The sequence below is a fragment of the Sebastes umbrosus genome, chromosome 20 (genome assembly GCF_015220745.1).
Source record: "Sebastes umbrosus isolate fSebUmb1 chromosome 20, fSebUmb1.pri, whole genome shotgun sequence".
NCBI classification, from domain to species: Eukaryota; Metazoa; Chordata; class Actinopteri; order Perciformes; family Sebastidae; genus Sebastes; species Sebastes umbrosus.
This window is the reverse complement of record NC_051288.1, coordinates 8998878-9018163: the sequence shown is the minus strand read 5'-3', so window position 1 is coordinate 9018163 and position 19286 is coordinate 8998878. Positions and strand designations below refer to the sequence as shown.

The following is a 19286-nucleotide window of genomic DNA, read 5'->3' as shown; positions in this document are numbered from 1 at the left end:
AATGAACTTTGCATGCTTGATAGAGAGGTGAAGTCCCGCCCCTTCCGTTGGACCACCATGGGACCTTATTTCAGAAAAAATATGAACGTCAATCAACGGCAAGAGACAAATATATGTTTGATCCCGTTTGAATTGCGCCATGAATCACACATATGATGTTTGTCAATTTAAAACAGAATTTTGCAACTATCAAAAAGTGATGAAGTATCAGACTGTGAAAGCACATAATTAGAAAAACTACACACCCAAAAGTCGTCTCTCTTTGAATCTACGACGTCTGTGTGTTTCCTACTGGGATGATCGACACCAGTAACGGGTCTGATCGTTCTTTCTCTTCCCGGCTGATAAAAACACCAGGAGTCGCTGGATAAAACACATCGAGTCAGATAATGTTTCATTTGTGCGTGGTCATAGTTAGTGTCGGTGATGTATATTGTACGAGACGAGAGATATAGTTCACTGAGCTGTTTTAAACAACTCTATTCTACGACATTCATGGCGCAATTCAAACGGGATCAAAAAAATATTAGTCTCTCTCCGTTGACTACCGTTCATATTTTTCCGAATTAAGGTCCCATGGTGGTCCACCGGATGGGGCGGGACTTCCCCTCTCTATATGCCACTGCATGGTAATGCAGTTCAAATCAGTACGCCGCTACAACTGCATTGCCACATTCTGTGATGTATCGTGTAACTACAGCAAGTAGCGCTGCAACTATTATTTTCCTTATCAATTAATCTGCCAATAATTTTTTATTTTTATATTTTTTGGTCTGAAATTAGGGAAAAATGCCCATCACAATTTCCTGAATCCAAGGAAATACAGTTTTGAGTGCGAGCTCTTGAAATCTATGGGACATATTTGTTATGTACACAATGAGTAGTGTCCTGAGAGGGGCCCTATAAACTGTTACACCGCTGAACGGCATGCTGGGTACCGCTCGCTCTCCGTCGCTCGCTACAGTACATTCAGGAGCAGACGCCGGAGATCTACGAGACATATTTATTAGTCATTTTCTCGACAACCGTTTATCCAGTCAACTTCACACTTGGCGGGTGTATTGCTCAGGACCCGAGGAAGCGCTGTGTCGAGTGCGAAGTCGTTTGGATGAACGACTCTCGAGAAAGCTGCAAGCAGCAACACCGGCTTAAACATGCAAACACTCACAGCAAACATACCATTCTCGTTGCAAAGCTCTAGAGAAAACAGCAAGTCATCAACTTTTGTTGCTCGCAGTGTGAACAAGCAGTGACTGGATATGTCTGCAAGGCTCTATCACCTTGTGTGTGCTTCAGCCTGCATTCCCATTTTAGTTAAAGGGATAGTTCAGATGTTCTGAAGTGGGGTCGATGAGATACTTATCCACAGTCAGTGTATTACCTACAGTAGATGGAGGTTGGCACAGCCCTAGTTTGGAGAAACAGACAGGAGTACCAGCACGGGAGCAAAGCAATGTACTGCTGTGGACGGGGACGGTAGAAAAACAGATTTTAGACACGTAAAAAATCAGTTTATGTGTACACTACATTAAGAATATTTTCACAGCTTTACCTCGCCATCTAACAGCCCTTTATGATGGGGAACTGAAGCCGTTCTATCCATCTATGCTCTCTTCAAAGCAACCAGACTCCATTGACAAAATCAGTCATTTTCCTTCGCTGGCTGACCACCATCTACTGTACACGGACTATGTATACATACAACCCCACTTCAAATAATCCGAACTTTCCCTTTAATGTCATCAGTGTGTGTCATTGTGTGTGTGTGTGTGTTTATTGTGTGTGTATATTGCTGTTGTTGCACAAAAACACCAATCTGCAAAAAAATCAGAGTGTGTGTATTCCCTCATTGGCAGCTGTGACATGCCAAAGACCTGCTCATAAATAAAATCACTACACACACAAATGATCATTGAAGCCTTTAATTCAAGTACACTAAAAGAAAATAAAAAATGCAGCAATGTAGTTTTTCTTCAACAACAGCAATATGCATTTCTGTGACTGAATCACATGATCCTGATGTATATGTGTGTGTGTGTGTGTGTGTGTGGTAGGGTTAGACCAATAGCTCTGACATTGTTAACAGGCGGTCCAGTTGGTGCTGAGCATTTCCAATGAGGCTCTTAAAGGAGCAGTTCACCCACATATTCTGGAAGAATATTGATTCAGAAACTAGACAATGATCAACAAAGGAAGATTTTAAGACAGATATAAGGAAAATTCAGTTGTTTTCATTGATAAGGTTTCAGGCAATGGTGTGTTCTAACTAACACGTCACATTGATGCTTTTTTTCTTCTTTCTTTTCAATAGAGTTAAAAAAGAAATAAGAATTCCCTGGTTCTGTTGCTGAAGTAAAAAAAAAGGTAATACAAAATCACACTGAAATTTGTAATAATACAAATTACAAAACGAAAATCCATCAATATCAAAATAAAACAACATAATATTGTTGTTTAATGTTTACTTAATTAAATACTTGACAAATTATCATCATTCGCTACAGCCATTGGCCTACAAATATTATCCAGAAATCCTCACAGGTACTGCATTTAGCATAAAAAATATGCTCAAATCACAACATGGCAAACTGCAGCCCACTATGACTTGCCCCAAACTGCATGTGATTCTCATAAAGTGGGCATGTCTGTAAAGGGGAGACTTGTGGGTACCCATAGAACCCATTTTCATTCACATATCTTGAGGTCAGAGGTCAAGGGACCCCTTTGAAAATGGCCATGCCAGTTTTTCCTCTGCAAATTTTCGCGTAAGTTCGGAGCGTGATTTAGACATGGACATGGCTGGTATCAATGGATTCCTTCGGTTTTCTAGTTTCATATGATGCCAGTATCTTCACTCTGGCTTTAAAACTAAGCCCGCTACAACCTAAAAATCGCAAGTTGCGTTAATGCGTTAAAGAAATGGCGAAGAAGCGGCGTTAAAATGAATTAAAACGCAAATGGGACACACACACACCTTTCTGCTCAATACAACATTTCCAGCATCACTTAAAGGGATGGATAAAGATATAATGATATAGATATAATCACTATAATTTAGCTTCCGAACACTGAACTTGTGAAGTTGTTCAGAGTTATTTAATGGCTATTTCCAGACACCATGTAAAAGACTCAACATCCATCACAATCTCACTGATGTTCCATCTGACAATGTGGGTGAACTGTTCCTTTACCATAGATTGCATTGTATTAATGGTATCGCTGTTATCACTTCACCTGCCAGTTATTGTTATTAGTTTTGTTGCACCATTTGTATCATTCTTATTAGTGCAGAGAGTTTGGAATCTCCATCATAGCTCTGTCTCGTCTCTGTGATGTCTCTGTCCTCTTTAACATGAGCAGAGGTCTGATCAGACAGAGCCTGTGCATCCAAACTCAAAGCCATATTGGTTGAACCCTGGTGCCTGTGTGTGTGTTGTGTGTGAGACATGTCTCTTATCACAGTTTGTCCCTGTCCAGTAGCTCCTGTAGTTCATTCTGGATGTCCTCTGGCAGCTCCAGAGGAGGCAGGTCGTCCAGACACAGATCTTCCTGAGCTGGCATCTCCAGCGGTGGCAGCTGAGGGATTGCGATCTCCTTTCCCTTCCCCGTGCTTTTCCTCTCCTGCCCACCCCCTGTTCCCATGGCGCCGCCTGCTTGTGGCAGCACCCAGAGCTCCGAGCGCTCCCCAAAGTCCACAGCCTCGACCGCCTCGGAGCGCAGCCGGACGTTTTCCGACTGTAGCCGCTCCTTCTCGGTCGTCAGCCGCTGGTTTTCATCCATCAGGTGGTCGACCAGGCGCCGCAGGTCCTTGATGGTGGTCTGTTGTTCTTCCAGGCGAGTTTTGTCGTCTTTGGTGGTCTTAGATCCGGGGCACAGTGGAGTCAAAGGCTGGCAGCCTCCGGTCTGCCGAGTCTGAAGCTGGTAGAGCAAGGTGTCGTACTCTCTCTCCCTGATTCCTCCCCCCTCTGCGGCCGAGAGGCCCGGGGAGCCGTGGGGCTGCAGCTGGCCTGCGGTCTGGGTTTGGGTAAGGAGGGCTGGGCTGCTGGAGGGCTGCACCTGGCCGGGTCGGGCCTTCGTTGCCTCGCGACGAGCCTCTCTCTTCCAACGCTCTTGGATCAGTCGCTGCTGTTTGATATGACTGTCCCTCTGCAGCTCCATGGACAGACGAGCCTACAGACACGGAGCGTTAACACCAGCCACAGCACTCGCAATATTAATAGTAACACTGACATATCAAACTGACACAAGGCAAAAAAACAGAGGCCCTGTTCACACCTGCTGTATTAGCCGTGTGTTTACTACGTGTTTATATGCATATGGGGTGGGAAAGTGAGATCGGATCACAAGTGGTCACTGAAGACACATGTGGAGACGCATTTTAATGCCAGGTGTGAACAGACGTACTTAAAGCAGTCCACTTGTGATCGGATCCCTAAGGACGCATGTTAATAGCAGGTGTGAACAGGGCCTGTATGTCAGTGTGCAGCCTTGTCTGTAAAGCATTAGTAAACAGGTACAAACTTGGTTCTGAAATGAACTTTGTAAGTATCCAGAGATTTTTTTAAGGTCGGTTCTGTTATCGGTACTTGAAGGACCTCTGCGGTTTGGCCAAAAATAATTTCAGACCCTGCATAGTATGCTGAGGCTGATAACTAATTGTTATGAATAAGCTCTAACGAAAGCTGACTGTATGTAGCTGTTTAGCCTAATTTGCCACGTATCTTTAAATGTGGTGACTTACAGGCTGAGACGACAGCCTCCACCAGCCTCTACCTACCGTACCTGTCCAGCAGTGGATTCATTTCAGCAGTAAGAGCAAATATTATATATTAATAAGAAGTGAAAGTCTATTGTTCGTTCGATTGCAACATCAGCTCCCAGCAGCAGAGCTACGCTTCTGCTATTTTGAACTGAAAGCGACTACCGGACGCCAGTAAAACGTCCGCCTACAAAGTGCCGTACAAAAGTAAAACTAAATTATTTCTCTTCTATTGTCATGTTTAATGTCTCTACCAAAATGACCTGTGTGTTGAACAATAGAAATTATAAATATGCATAATATTATAACTATTTACTTACTTACTTATTTATTTATTAAACTTTTTTGCCTGGCCGCTTCTCAGAGGAGCATAGAGTGAGCGATGGACATAAATGGAAGTTAGAAAAGGTCATGTCTAGAAGATAACCCGCAAATTACGAAGTCTGATCTGAGATCTGCAAAAACTCTTGCGAGACTTGCTGCCCGACAGCCTATCCTAATCTTAACTTTTTGAGGTCAATGCCTGACTTTAACCATCTCGCGAGAGTTTCCCCTACACGCAAAGTGGAATGTCTCACCTGCTCACACTGTGTTGTCTTCATTGCATTTGTCAAAAGATCTGGGAGAGAGACAGAGACAGACAGGTGAGAAACACAGGAGGGGGGCAACAACATTGCCTGCTCCTCTGAACCACAAACTTCCATTATCAATGCAAATAGAAGCCACAATACATACTTAACAGCCTCGGACAATGAACGCTGTAGCAATTTACATTCATTCTATCAGACATGAAACTTAATGCATACACTAAGTATTGGGACACTGACACATTGTTTGTTGTGCTGGTTCATTTCTCCAGCATTGGACTGAAAATGAAACAATGATTGTTAAGTGATAGTGATGTCTCTGAGTTGTTATTTGACGGTGTTCTCAACCACATCAGATAAACTGTGTAGGAACCCTACATAGTCCCCAACTGTGACAGACAGCAACAAATAGGGAAAGTTTACATTAACTTAAATAAAGTCATCATATTTATTGTTTGGTGGCAAGTCAAATCCATGCTCAGCTGGATTGAGGTCAGGTGACTTTAGCCTCAAGAATCATTGTTTCACTTCAAAAACAGAACAATGAAAACTTTGATATGAGTATGTGTCAAGGAGTGAAGCGAAATTTTTGCCTCGCTTTACTCGTGTGAGTCGGACCGCCGGTATTATTTGTGTTCATTCGCGCTAGACGCGCCGGAGAGGAGAAGGAGCTTGTCTCCATAGATACCAACAACTTTTCTTTCCGTCATCAACCATGGAAGAAATAATCACTGGTGCTGCTTTGCGGAAGTCCCAGATATGTCACAAAACCAAACGCCGTCGTGTCTTGGTTCATAACATCACCCGGCGGCGAGCTGTATTCACATACAGTGACATTGCAATCGACTGTATCTAGCAAGCCACACGTCGCTACAGCGGTATGAACCCAAAATAAACAGATTGTCCTGTGATTTAATTGCAATAAACGGATCAAAAGGATGCTGAAATAACTACATAATGATGCAGATTTGTAAAAAGACAGAATTCATGCTTTGTCAGGTCTGTCCGCAAGACGACAAGCAAAGAACTTTAAAGATGCTTATTTTCTGAAAGGAGTTTGGATCGATCAGTACCAGGCTATGCAGCTGCTCCATCAACGCTCAACATAACATCATCTAGACATAAATATGGCAGCAACGTTGTGGTTTATACACATCCATTTATACACAGAGTTTGAGAGTTTGGTCATATCTCTGTACAGCTATGATGTACTATCGGCGCTCTGGATGACCACAGAAAGCTACAATATTTTTTTCCTCCATTTCTGATTCAACAATGTCAGGACATCAGTGCCGACAGGAGGAGAATCTCAATGCTGATAGGCTTTCGCAACACAGCGTACCGGCACGAATTTGCTTCTATTGACTTTGTATGTAATCGCGCTGCACGAAAAGTTTGCTTCGCTCTTGATGTCAACGCGCCATAAGACATATCCTTAAAGGTAAAAGCATGAGTGTCACAGACACAGTGTCAGTGTCACTGAACTAACTTACCTGCTGCTTTTCCATGGCAGGAGATGGCCTCTTCATACTTCCCAGCCACTACCAAACGGTCTGCCGTCCTGCACTGCTGATGAGCCTGTAGAGAGAGGTGGACACATGGAGGGAAAACAGATTCAAATTAGGTTTAAAACAGAGAAGACAAGGAGCACAGTCAGTGGGCAGCTGTATTGTTTAAACGGGGGTAGATTGAACAGAATTTAGGCAGGTTGATAAAGAGGAAGTGGGTGGAAAAAACAAATTAGATGGGAGGTGGAAGGAAGGAGTTCAATATCGCACAAATCAAGGCAATCTTCTTTGGTTCAGGGTTTACACAGGATACAACTAGAGCTGAAAACTAATTGGTAAGAATTTTGATAATTCATTTATCATTTCAGTCATTATTCTGGCAAAAATGTAAATTATTTTAGTGATACCAGCTTCTCAAATGTGAGGATTTGCTGCTTTCTTCATCAAATAGGACAGTAAACTGAATATCTGTGGGTTATGGACTGTTGGTCAGACAAAACAGTTTAAATATGTCACCTAGGGCTTTGGGAAATTTGAATAGGCATTTTTCACAATTATTTTACATTTTATAGACAAAATGATTAATCGATTAATAGATAAAAATAATCCCCGGATTAATAGATAATGATAATCAATCGTTGCAGGCCCCCACCTTCTGGGGGCGCTGGGCGCACTCTAAACAACAACAGCAAAAATAATATATATATATTTTTAAATGCCGGTGGGCGCCCTTCTTCAATTTCTGCACTGAGGTAACAAATGAACAAATGATAAAGAATGAAATACACCTTTCACCCCTGGCTGTACCTCTCTTTCTCACACTTTTTCATCTGCATGGCCGCACTTATTTGTTAATAAAATTGTAAATTGTAGTGAAACTGACTAAACACTTTTAAGCCAACAATATCAGGCTTCTGCTGCAAGTTGTTTTACTTTACCAAGATCCAAAACCAAATCAGGTCAAGGTACAGCAATATACAGAGCAATGCAAGAATGGAATTCACTCCCAAATCATATTACACAACAAAATTATATATATGGTTTTAAAAAAACACTAAAAGAGCATTACTTAAGAATAAACGTTAGTAATTAATAAGTATTCTTGGGTGTGTAAGGGTATTAAGGGCATTCCATGTTAAAGATGATATTTATCTGTTAGATCATGATAGATTCAGTCGGAGCCGCTCTATTTTCTTTGTGTTTTTGTTATTTAAACTGTGTCAGTTGTTATTGTTTTAATTACAGCTGACGTGTATTACGATGTGTTATGTTAGTGTATGATGAGTAGTGTCAATGTGTATTTTTGTATTGTCACCATGTAAACTATGTGGACCCCTGGAAGAATAGCTGCTGCTATGCAAAAGCTAATGGGGATCTAAATAAATAAACAAACAAACAAACAAACCAATTGTTTATTTATATTATAATAAATACAGTTATTTATGAAAATACAAAGCGACACCACTCCTGGGGCGCTCCAAATCCAAATTTCACATAATAGGGCACCAAAAGGGCTAGAGCCGGCCCTGGCTTTATCCTCCACTATCATCATAAACAAACACCAAATGAAGAATTATCTTTTAAGAGAATTGTGTTCATCCACACATTTGGAGAATATATGACAAGGAACACTGAAGCTGTTCTGGATCCTACCTTACCTTACATACTACCCTTATAAGATAAGATAAGATAAGATAAGATGAAGCTTTATTAATCCCCAGAGGGAAATTCAGGTGTGAAAGCAGCAACATCAGCAAAAAGAGTGAAACACAGGAAAGGTAAAGGTATACAAAAATTATAAAAACAATAAATAGTGATATAAAAGATACAGAGTGAATGGGTGAACATAGTTTGTGCAGTATGTACAATAAATAAATGTAATATGTAGGTTATGATATATTGTTTTTTCCTTTCATTTGTCACCCATGTCTCTCTCTCTATATATCTATATCTATATCTATATAGATATAGATCTATAAAGATCTATATCTATATAGATCTATATATAGGTTGTTACTGATACTCAGGGTTAAATAAATACTGACTCCCTTACAATGCTCTTCCTTCAAGGAAATGTCACAGTCATTGTCCTTAATGACAACAAGGAGACATTACAGAGATTAAATAATACTGAGGTTAATATCTAATCTAATGTATCTAATATAAGTATCCTGTGTGATTGAGAATGGGAACAGTGAAGCCATATAAAAGAAACCTGCTAACAGCAGGTTATTATTAATGGCCTTGTAAACAAGTAACGTTAACAACTTGTAACACATTCAACAACAATACTTCTTAACATTACACAGAGGAACATAATAAAACCGACAGTAGCTGACCATGCTCCAACACCAGGACGTAAATACACCATGTGTGTAGCATGTCCAGGCTAGCAGCCAGCAGCAGGAACCAGGCTAGCAGTTAGCAGCTAGCAGCTAGCTCAGTGTAGCTTAGCGACGCTCCAGTAACGTCAGCCTGTTATTGCAACATCAAGACCAAACTTACCAGATTCAGCGGGCTGTCCATGACCTCCATGGACTCGATACTTCGACGGGTTACACTACATGAAACTCCTCTCTGTCCCCCACGGACTGTCATCCGCAATAAGATGAAAAAGGAGTCTTGGAAATGAACATAAGAATATTTAGCTGCAGGGTCAGAGAAGCACAGCCGCTTCCACCACAGCACAGAGCTGACGTCAGCACGTCGTGACGTCAGAGCTAGTGATGTGTTGGCTCCGAACGAGCTGACTCAAAGAGCCGGCTCTTTTAAGTGAACAATAAGAGCGGCTCCCGTCCGTTCTTTTTTCTTTACTTAAAGGGACTGTTTGTAACTTCTTGTACGTATAAATCTACCGGGTCGGGATCCCATGCGCGCTCGCGTGTGGCTACGCTGTTCAGACCGCTCCGCTGCCTGCTTGCCTTCACTCACACAACGCACGCATTCTCGCTCCACCTCACGTCGTGGGCGCTCACTACACACTGCAGGAGAGTTAGTTTAGCTCTGAGAATATCTTGTAAATGTACAGTGGACGTTTGTGCAGAAATAAATGCTGCAGCTCCTCCAGACCAACAGAGGTTTTCCGTGTCTTGTGAAGTGACGGGGCTCTGCAGCGAGAAACGTTATCGTCTCCAACCGGGTGCCGTGTCTCCCTGTTCACTCCGGGCGCATTCGGAGACAACAACGTTACTCGCTGCCTAGCCCCGCTGCCTCAGCCCCGGTGACTGAAGCAGCGGGGCTGAGGCAGGAAAAGCCAACACTAGTGTAAGGCAGGCTTTTCGCTACCTTAACTATAACCTTACCTATTACTTAATTAAACTCCCGTAGGGCTGTGGGTAGAACAAGAGCACGGGGAGAGCTTGGTCTGTTCAACAGGATCCACTTTTAATCACTCAACTCAGCGTAGGACAAATCAAAAGGTGGCACCTCACTTCATATCCCTCCGCCAATCTTAACCATCACTCATCCCATAAGCACGCAAGGTGCGCCAAACCATATAGCTCCATCTCTAACTTAAAGAGCAGAATACAATATGTAAACTGTATAAAATATGTCTTTACAAAAATAAATCTAATCTTACACTAGGATCAGCAGTGATCCATGGAGACCTTTGTCTGGTCAGCTAACATTACTGCCAAGCAGGTGAAATATAGAGTGATATTGTGGTTTTAGCTGACGTGTGTCGCCTCACTGTTTTGAGCGATGCTCGTTCATGTCTATTTAGACCGAGCAAGGGCGAGCCCGAAGCTGACTTTTGTTGACTTAACGGCCACAGGTGTCGCTGTTAACAAGCAATTCTGAAAGTTACAAATAGTCCCTTTAATTAATTCAAGGAAGGCAGAATGATAGGACGATCTTCTCCGCACCACGGGCACTCCATGCACTGACTGTGACTGAATGTTGTGTTAATGACGTCCGTGCGACCAGTCAGGTGATGACAGACCAGGATCATACCATCAAGCAGGGAGGGGCGGGAGTGCGCGGCGCACTGGCGGTCTACAGGTACAGAGCAGGAGGGAGAGGAGGAGAGAAAAAGAGAGAGGAGTGCGGTGCACAAATAGCAGACAAGATGAGTGACAGTCGGAAACGAAGCAGCATGTAAAATTATGATATTCAGGAAATTATAAGGTTTAGTATAATTATGTTGAATAATTTAAGTGATATATGTGCACACATAGTAATCATAGGTCAAAACAGCGCTAAAGTTGGCTAAATTATAAAAGGCAGAAGTGGTAAAACGAAGAGCCGTTTGGGAGCCGAAAGAGCCGGCTCTTCTGGGTGAGCTGAGCCGAAAGAGCCGGCTCTTTTTGGTGAGCTGAGCCAAAAGAGCCGGAATTCCCATCACTAGTCGCAGCCCTACAGCACGTTTTGGTCACATGATTTGCTGCGTCAAGCTACTGGGAGTATAGAAGGATTGCCCTTCAAATTAAAAGCTTTAAAATAATAGCGTTGAAATTGTCGCAGCTGTCTATGTAAAATACGTACAAGCACGTATCAGATATGTATTCACAAGTTGAGTTTGAACACTTGCTGGCCCCCTAAACCTGGCTAGTAACCTCAGAGTAACGTTATTATGGATTTGTGTGTCTTGATATGTTAGTAATGCTTTTACTGTGACACTTTGGGCGGAAATGCACTGTGTTACTCCCTGAAATTGCCCTCTGTTTTGTTTTCGTTTCGGGGAAGTGAATGTGGTCTGCAGGTTTATAAATTATATATAAACCCCACTCTTTGGTGTTTCTCTGTAAACATTTAGATAGTCAGGTTTAAAGCAACCGTCACTGGACCCGGACATTGAACGCACCACCAGCCAGCAGCTTGAAGCCCTGATGCTGATGAAGAAGAGAGGCCAAACGTGTTTGATAGCGTCCAGTATGGCTTCATTCGTTGTCCTCATGATGGTGCTGTACGGCACCATCGTCACCCAGCAGCCAGGCAGCTCCAGCCTCAGACAGGACTACCAGATGCTGGGCAGACCCCTCTACAAGCTGGACCTGGGCTGGCCCAAGAACCCGGAGCTCTTCACCGGGGACGTGTTCGGAGTGGCTGTCAACCAGTATTCAGGGGTGGTGTATGTGGCACAGAGAGGTAAACAAACACATGCAGGAACTCTGACTCACTTCATCAAGTTACAGCTAATCTGCTTTTTGCTTTATTTTGTTTGTGTACTGGAAATGTAGGTTTGTTGATGATATTCCTAAAAAACATGTTTGTTTGTATATAAACATTTACTTTATTTTAAAGGTCCCATATTATAAAAAAGTGTTTTTTTGTTCATGTTTTTTTATTATAAAGCAGGTTTAAGTCCTATATGAATGCTGTGAAAGTATGGAAACGCTCAATCCACAGGGAAATACATACAGCCCGTATTCAGAAACTCTGCATTTGAAACAAGCTGTCAGGATTTGTGTCCATTTGTGATGTCACAAATATACAATATTTAGACCCTTTACACGGTTTTAAACGTAAACATTCTAAATGTGTCCCAGTTTATTCCTGGTTACAGTGTACGTGAATGTCATCAGCTGACAGGAAGTACACATGGACCTAAGCTGTTGCCTAGCAATGCAATTCTGTTGCAATTCTGTTGCAATTCCGTCAAAACGGAGTGTTTTAAGACAGAGGGGAAATACAGGTATATTCAGGCAGACAGTATGAGGAAAATAAAGTTTTTTTTTTAACATTACATTATGTAAACATGTTCTAGTAGAAACACAAAATACAAGTATGAACCTGAAAATGAGCACGATATGGGACCTTTAACCCTCTGAGACCCGCCAACTTTACTGTCTTTCAGAGGCTGTAGCAGGTTCAGTTTTAGAGCTAGAATGAAGGTACATATATCATGTGAAACTAGTAAACCCAAGGATGCACTACACACAACTATGCAGGTACCAACCATGTCATGCTAGCTTGTCGGAAGTTAAATAATGCTCCAAATGATGTGTGACTGTGGGGGTTTAAAAACCAAGGGGAGGGTTAGAGAGGGGGCAGGGAGGACTGGGGGGGGGTGGAGGGTCCATGGTGTGGTGTGGAGGTAGGACAGCAGGTAAGGAAGTGGCAGGGAGTAAGAATGGCTGAGCAGCAGTACTTGATTCAAACCTATTAAAAAAACAGTTTAGCTCATCGGCTCTGGCTTGATTCTCTTCCATGGGCTGTCTGGCCACATTGTAGCCTGTGGTGAGTTTCATGCCCGACCACACCTCTCTCATGTTGTTCTGTTGTAGCTTATTTTCCAACTTCCTCCTGTAGATGTCTTTGCTCTCCCTGATCATCACCCTTAAGCTCCTTCTGCACTCGTCTCAGTTCCTCCCTATTTCCATCTCTAAGGGCCCTCTTTTTTGCATTCAAGGCAAGGCAAGGAAAGGCAAAGCAGCTTTATTTGTATAGCACATTTCAACAACAGGGCAATTCAAAGTGCTTTATGTAAACATTCAAGAACATTGGGACAAAGTGCAAAAGAACATTAAGACATAATTAAAACAGTTATAAAAACATTAAAGATTAGAAAATAAAAACAAGTTAAAAATAAAAGCTAGGATAGAAGCTAAAATAGAGTATAACACACAAGAGTAAAAGCTCTAGTGCAGTATAAGATCATTATCTGGTTTAATAAAAACATTTCACAAACTGTTTAAAAGGGCGCAGTGTGGATGAAAGAGAGGCATGGTTAAAGTCACCAGATATGGCTATGAAAGCATTGGGATGATGTCACATGCGTGCTTTGCGTCAGCAGAGGGCGGGATGTAGACAACCAAAACAATAACATGTGAGGCATGTTTTGGCAGTTAAATTTAGCACCAAATCTGTGTAACAAATGGTATCAATCCAAAAATTGCTGCAACAACATATGAGACATAATAGAGCATGGGGATGACCATCATATACTTTACACATATACTTATAAAAAAGACACAAAACAATGTGGGTCTCAAAGGGTTAATAGAGAGATCAAATTAAATGGAAATGTTCATTAACATTTGTGAAATTAATTCCAGATTGTTTTCTCCCCTTATTCTCTTAACCATACTTTACTTGGAACAATTTGAAAATCAAATCAGTATAAAATGTGGTTAACATTTCACACACACATTGCCTTTTGCTTTGCCATTAGGTGACAATGTGCCCAAGGTGCTGGTGTTCACCACGGATGGTGATTTCCTCATGGCCTGGAACACAACCACCCTGGAGATGCCTCACGGAATATTTTTAGCAGACGCTGCCTCCTCAAACCCCACCGTGTGGATCACAGACGTGGGGAACGGCCCGTACGGCCACTGCATCAAACAGTACTCGCCATCTGGGAACCTCCTACAGGTGACTGCTTTATCTAGCATTTTCATTTTTCACTAGAAATCTTTGGTTCGTGTTGTTTGTTTATTTGTTTTGCACAATTTAAGACTATACGACATAACAAAAATGAATAATATACAGTGCAGGAAGAGGCAAAAAACCCACTGGGCTTATATGAAGCCTTCACCTATAGAGACAAGATTAATATAAAGAAATAATATGACTATATAATAGTGATAACAAACAGTTAGGACAAGATATATATATATAATAACAACAATACAGTAAATATATCAAAAAAAACGTGTGTGTGTGTGTGTGTGTGTGTTACGTGTTACCAGTGTATGGTTAGTGTTTGTGAGGAGGATATTGATTTAAATATCTATAAAGACTTCTGGGAAATCATAACCAAACAACATTGAGAGTGGGAAAAAATAAAAAAACATAAAAACAGATACATGGACAACACAGGGAAAAGCAATTACAAAACAGCAATTAAATGACCTTTTAGGCGACTTTTATAACATTTGACAGATGAACAGTTTATTGATAGATGGGAAAAGCTACTCCATAATTTGGTTCCCCTAAATCTTATCGAAAATTGACTTCTACTAGTGAGCAATTTAGGAGGATGAAGATCTAGAGACTGACGGGGTTGAGTAAGAATGGACCTGAGAACTGCTCAGGAATATTTCCACCAGAAAGTATCTTATAAATAAAAACACATATTTGAGAAATAATGATATCATAAATAGTAAGAATCTGGAGTTTCTTAAATAGAGGAGCAGAGGAGATGTGTGACTCTGATCGAGTTACAATCCTCACAAAACATTTTTGGAGAACTCAAATTTTATGAAGGTTTGTAGGAAAAGTACTCGCCCAAACTATATTACAATATAGGGTTCCACTAGCTTGTTCTCCATTAAAGTATTTAGTGTGATATATATAGAATTAGAAAAGCCAGATGTTGCTTTGTGTTGAATCTGTTCTGGTATCTGTCAGGTGCTTGGTACACGAGGGGAGGCAGGCGCCGGGTTGAACCCTCTGCAGTTCGACCAGCCAGCTGAGATCTTCGTCCACGACTCCGGAGAGATATACATCGTGGACGGCGACGGCGGGATGAACAACCGCCTCATCAAGCTGTCCAAAGATAAGGAGGTGTTGTGGATGCACGGAGAGAAAGGACAAGGCATGGCTCAGTTCTACATCCCCCACAGCGTGACCGTGGACAACGCCCTGAGGGTGTGGGTGGCCGACAGGGGGAATAAGAGGATCCAGGTCTTTAACTCCATCACGGGGGACTGGCTGGGGACGTGGGGGAGCTGCTTCACCGAGGACGCGCCCTACTCCGTCCGCCTGACCCCGGACAAGAAGTATTTTGTTGTCGTCCAGCTCAACACCAACCAGATTTCGCTGCTGGATGCCCCACCGGTGGGATTGATCGGCCAGTGCACTGTGGTCAGTGTGATCCAGCTGGCCGATGACGTGAAGCCCCACCTGGTAGACCTGGACCTGAAGACGGGGGCCCTGTACGTGGCTGAGATCGGAGCTCAGCAGGCCCAGAAGTTCACCCCCTTCAGTCTGGGTGGAAGCCTCCTGTAGTGCCACACTTTGAAAATGGCATGATCAATCAGAAACTAACTTCGCCTATCATTACCAATTATTTAAAACTGAACCAAAAAATGTCCATGTGTTATGTAAATTTGCAATCATGTGATCCAGAAAAAAAATCACAAAACAATTCTTTATGAACCCTCCGAAAAACACATTTGAGGTTAAGATGTCAAAGGTATCCCCTGACAACCCTGTCTCATTGAAAGGACATTTTTTATAGTACGAGTTTGCAACAGTATTTGTTTTGAAAGAAACGTAATACCATATGGAAAGTTTTTTTTAAGTCAACAAAATAAGTCCTGCAGTACAAAAAAGTAGCACATGGACTAGAAAAAAACACACGCTGCACACATAGAAGTTTCAGTTGGTTGCAATCTGCAACCTCACCACTAGATGCCGCCAAATCTGACATACTGCTCTTCTAAGAGAAAATAACAACAATATAATAAAGATGAATTATAAGACCAGATTGTGAATCAGCAGATTCTTAATATTAAAGGATCCGGAATCGAAAGACACGATCAGGACATCCCTACTTTTAACTGAGCCGTTTGATGTTTGATTGAGAAATGCTTACACCAGAGTCTCTTGTTAAGGGCTCCTCTGTGTGCCTGGCTGGTTAAGCACCATTCACTGATCCATCCATCGTAGTAAATAAATGTAGTTTCTTTGAGACAGGGTTTCCCCAGACTAAGCATGTGCTGCTTTAAAAATGTAATAATATTCCGCATTCAATAATACAATGGAATTCAAAACAACTATGTTGTATTTATTGTAAAACAAATTCACAACAGGGCATGGTTCATGTCAATTATTAGTTAAAATACCATTTAATAAAAATACAATTTAATATGTAGTTAAATTGGTTTCTTCACAATAGAAAAGGGAATTGGTTATTTGGTATCAATACACTGTTATCATTGTTATTTGCTGTTTGTGAAATCATGTGCCATTTGTAATTTTCTTGACTTTGGACTTGTTGCTGTTTCCTTTTGTCACTGCAGACACTTTAAAGTCTTTTGTGCATTTTTGCCAGTTCAGCCTTTTTTCCATGTACATGGCTATTTAAAGACATTTAAAAGGCTAGAACTGAATTGTTTGAATTATGTTGCTGTTTGGTCCGTCTATAAATATAATTGAAGCGTTTCATAATGCAGTGAATAGATACGTTGTATGATTGAGTGAATCTTTCTGAAAAAAAGATTTAGCCAGTGTAGGTGTGTTTAGTTAATCTTGTCTTGCACTATATTTCCTGTATTACAGAATCAACTGTATTTTGACATTATCATTACCGTGAGAAATGTATTGTGATTGATTTATTGCTTTTTCAGTGACTCTGTGTTGCCACTATCAGTCACTGTGCAGGATGTGTGGGTAAATGAGTGACTTGTGATTCACCGGGAGATTCAGTGAGGGAGGAAATGATACTGTTGGTTCAACATGCCCTTCAGAGAGTGACATAAAACTACGAGCTCTGTTCCTGTATAGAATTGTAGGCTTGTTGCACATATTCTCTTTGCATTCTGTATTCAAGACAAAATTCTGTCCAATAAGTGACGATCGTTGCACTTATTCACTTAAAAAAAAAAAAAAATGTATTTAAGAAATCTAAATGGTTCCGTCCAATTTTACACATTCCATTCTTTTACACATACTCCGCCTGCAAAAACAGACAACTGAAGGAGCTTTGTCAAGTCAAATAGATCTCGCTTTGGGCTTCTTGGAGACGACAGATCTTTAACAGAAAGCCTGCGTTACTTACATTAAGTTGTGATCTCGAGAAGCAGCCTTGAGAAGTTGGTATCTACAACAGCAATTTGAAATGTTCCCATGATGCATTTTGGTGTCCAGATATACTTTTAGAAACCGTGTTCTATGCTGAAGGTGATGTACTGTATGTAAAGTGGCCAGCGTTTTAATAACATCTGAAGGAAGTATAAATGATGGTTTACTTGGTTTCATTTCACCATCTTCCATGTGTACAATGAAATGCGGATGCATGCGTTTCTTGGCATACAGTACTTTGCATAATATTCTTTGGTGTTGGAAAATGCATGTTAAGCTTTTCTCCAATAAAAACGACACAGTGAGTTGGACTGCATATACACTATGTACTTGTACTTGTGGGTTTAAAATTGTTGTAAAGACGTTTTATTTTTAATTTTCAAGTCACTTTTTAAATGTTATTTTTTGTGTGTGTCTTTGAAGTCCACACTGGCAGGGAACCCAAAGGTGAATGATACATCATATTAAAGATATTTAATCATACATGTAGCTGTGTTTAATTTTTACTATGAAGGTTTACTGTCAGTATCCAGTACTATAATGAAAAAGATGATTAAGGCTGGATATGTAAGAGTAATAGCAGCGTTTTGTACCCAGTTCTTTCTTATTGATTTACAGGCCCAAACTGCTTTTACTACCATCAGCTCCACTTCCATTGTCTTAATGCTTCAGAGTGCCTCTCTTAGTATAACTTACAAGAACAGGGCCAATAGCAATACATCTGATAAGTCAATTAAAAATGAGTTTAATTGCACAATGCTGATGGAAACATTGGTATAGATGACTGTTAATAGTCCTTTCATAACAAGCTAGATTAGCTCTAAACATACCACTAGATGGAGCTCAGTTCATACAGTTTCCTGCTCATATCTATTTCTATGAAGACATAAATGATGATTCATGACAATTTCCATTCAATATTATTGTTTCTTTTGGTGTATTTTTTTTTGTAGCCTACTTTATTTTGTACGTACGAGTAAAACAATGACAGATATTGTCTAGAAACCCTCACAGGTACTGCATTTAGCATAAGAAAATATGCTCAAATCATAACATGGCAAACTGCAGCCCAACAGGCAACAACAGCTGTCAGTGTGTCAGTGTGCTGACTTGACTTTGACTTGCCCCAAACTGCATGTGATTATCATAAAGTGGGCATGTCTGTAAAGGGGAGACTCGTGGGTACCCATAGAACCCATTTTCATTCACATATCTGGAGGTCAGAGGTCAAGGGACCCCTTTGAAAATGACCATGACAGTTTTTCGTCGGCAAAATTTAGCCTGACTTTGGAGCTTTATTTAGCCTCCTTCCCCACAAGCTAACATGACATGGTTAGTATCTCAGTGTACAGTAGTGTGTAGTGCATTCCTCAGGTTTTCTAGTCTCATATGATAACAGTATCTTCACTCTAGCTTTAAAACTGAGCCGACGTACTTGTCTTTTAATCATGGCAGTGTACTTAAAGTATTCCACTCGTGAATCTTCATTTATTTGTGTAAAGTTTGTATCTTTGAAGTGTCATAAATAAAATGAACAATATAATTATCATACTTTATTTTTGTGTTATCTATTATCTTAATTCACTTGTATCCAAACAATGAATATTTTGTAATTCACATTTACAGTTGTGTGTACATTTTGAGGTTAACTACAAAGACCCCATCAGCCCCGGCCTACATTCATGTATAGAGCAGAGTTTCCAGCTGCCCTGCACTGCTCTGTCCTCACCGCTTTCTTAG

At 41.1% G+C, this 19286-nt stretch overlaps 2 protein-coding genes across 2 annotated transcripts; one reads left to right on the top strand and one right to left on the bottom strand.

Moving 5' to 3' along the window:
- Nucleotides 1-1906: 1906 nt before the first annotated feature.
- Nucleotides 1907-9587, bottom strand: nrbf2b (nuclear receptor binding factor 2b). The gene is made up of 4 exons (XM_037755425.1): nucleotides 9360-9587; nucleotides 6840-6924; nucleotides 5338-5378; nucleotides 1907-4170 (listed from the first exon to the last, which is right to left on the bottom strand). The coding sequence occupies exons 1-4, from the start codon at nucleotides 9450-9452 to the stop codon at nucleotides 3457-3459; spliced, it is 933 nt and encodes a 310-aa protein (XP_037611353.1). The 5' UTR covers nucleotides 9453-9587; the 3' UTR covers nucleotides 1907-3456.
- Nucleotides 9588-11500: 1913 nt separating this feature from the next.
- On the top strand, nucleotides 11501-18029 carry LOC119479456 (NHL repeat-containing protein 3-like). Its single transcript, XM_037755057.1, has 3 exons — nucleotides 11501-11942; nucleotides 13969-14171; nucleotides 15150-18029. Exons 1-3 carry the CDS (start codon nucleotides 11684-11686, stop codon nucleotides 15747-15749), a joined length of 1062 nt encoding a protein of 353 aa, XP_037610985.1. The 5' UTR covers nucleotides 11501-11683; the 3' UTR covers nucleotides 15750-18029.
- Nucleotides 18030-19286: the final 1257 nt, after the last annotated feature.

Bases quoted from the DNA above. Each gene is read 5' to 3' on its own strand.
- LOC119479456 (XM_037755057.1), top strand. From the start codon at position 11,684: ATGCTGATGAAGAAGAGAGGCCAAACGTGTTTGATAGCGTCCAGTATG. The intron at 11,943-13,968 runs GTAAACAAACAC...CTTTGCCATTAG, and splicing joins GGTGTATGTGGCACAGAGAG to GTGACAATGTGCCCAAGGTG. The intron at 14,172-15,149 runs GTGACTGCTTTA...GGTATCTGTCAG, and splicing joins CATCTGGGAACCTCCTACAG to GTGCTTGGTACACGAGGGGA.
- nrbf2b (XM_037755425.1), bottom strand. From the start codon at position 9,452: ATGACAGTCCGTGGGGGACAGAGAGGAGTTTCATGTAGTGTAACCCGT. The intron at 5,379-6,839 runs GTAAGTTAGTTC...TCTCTCTCCCAG, and splicing joins CTGCCATGGAAAAGCAGCAG to ATCTTTTGACAAATGCAATG. The intron at 4,171-5,337 runs GTGAGACATTCC...CCGTGTCTGTAG, and splicing joins AGACAACACAGTGTGAGCAG to GCTCGTCTGTCCATGGAGCT.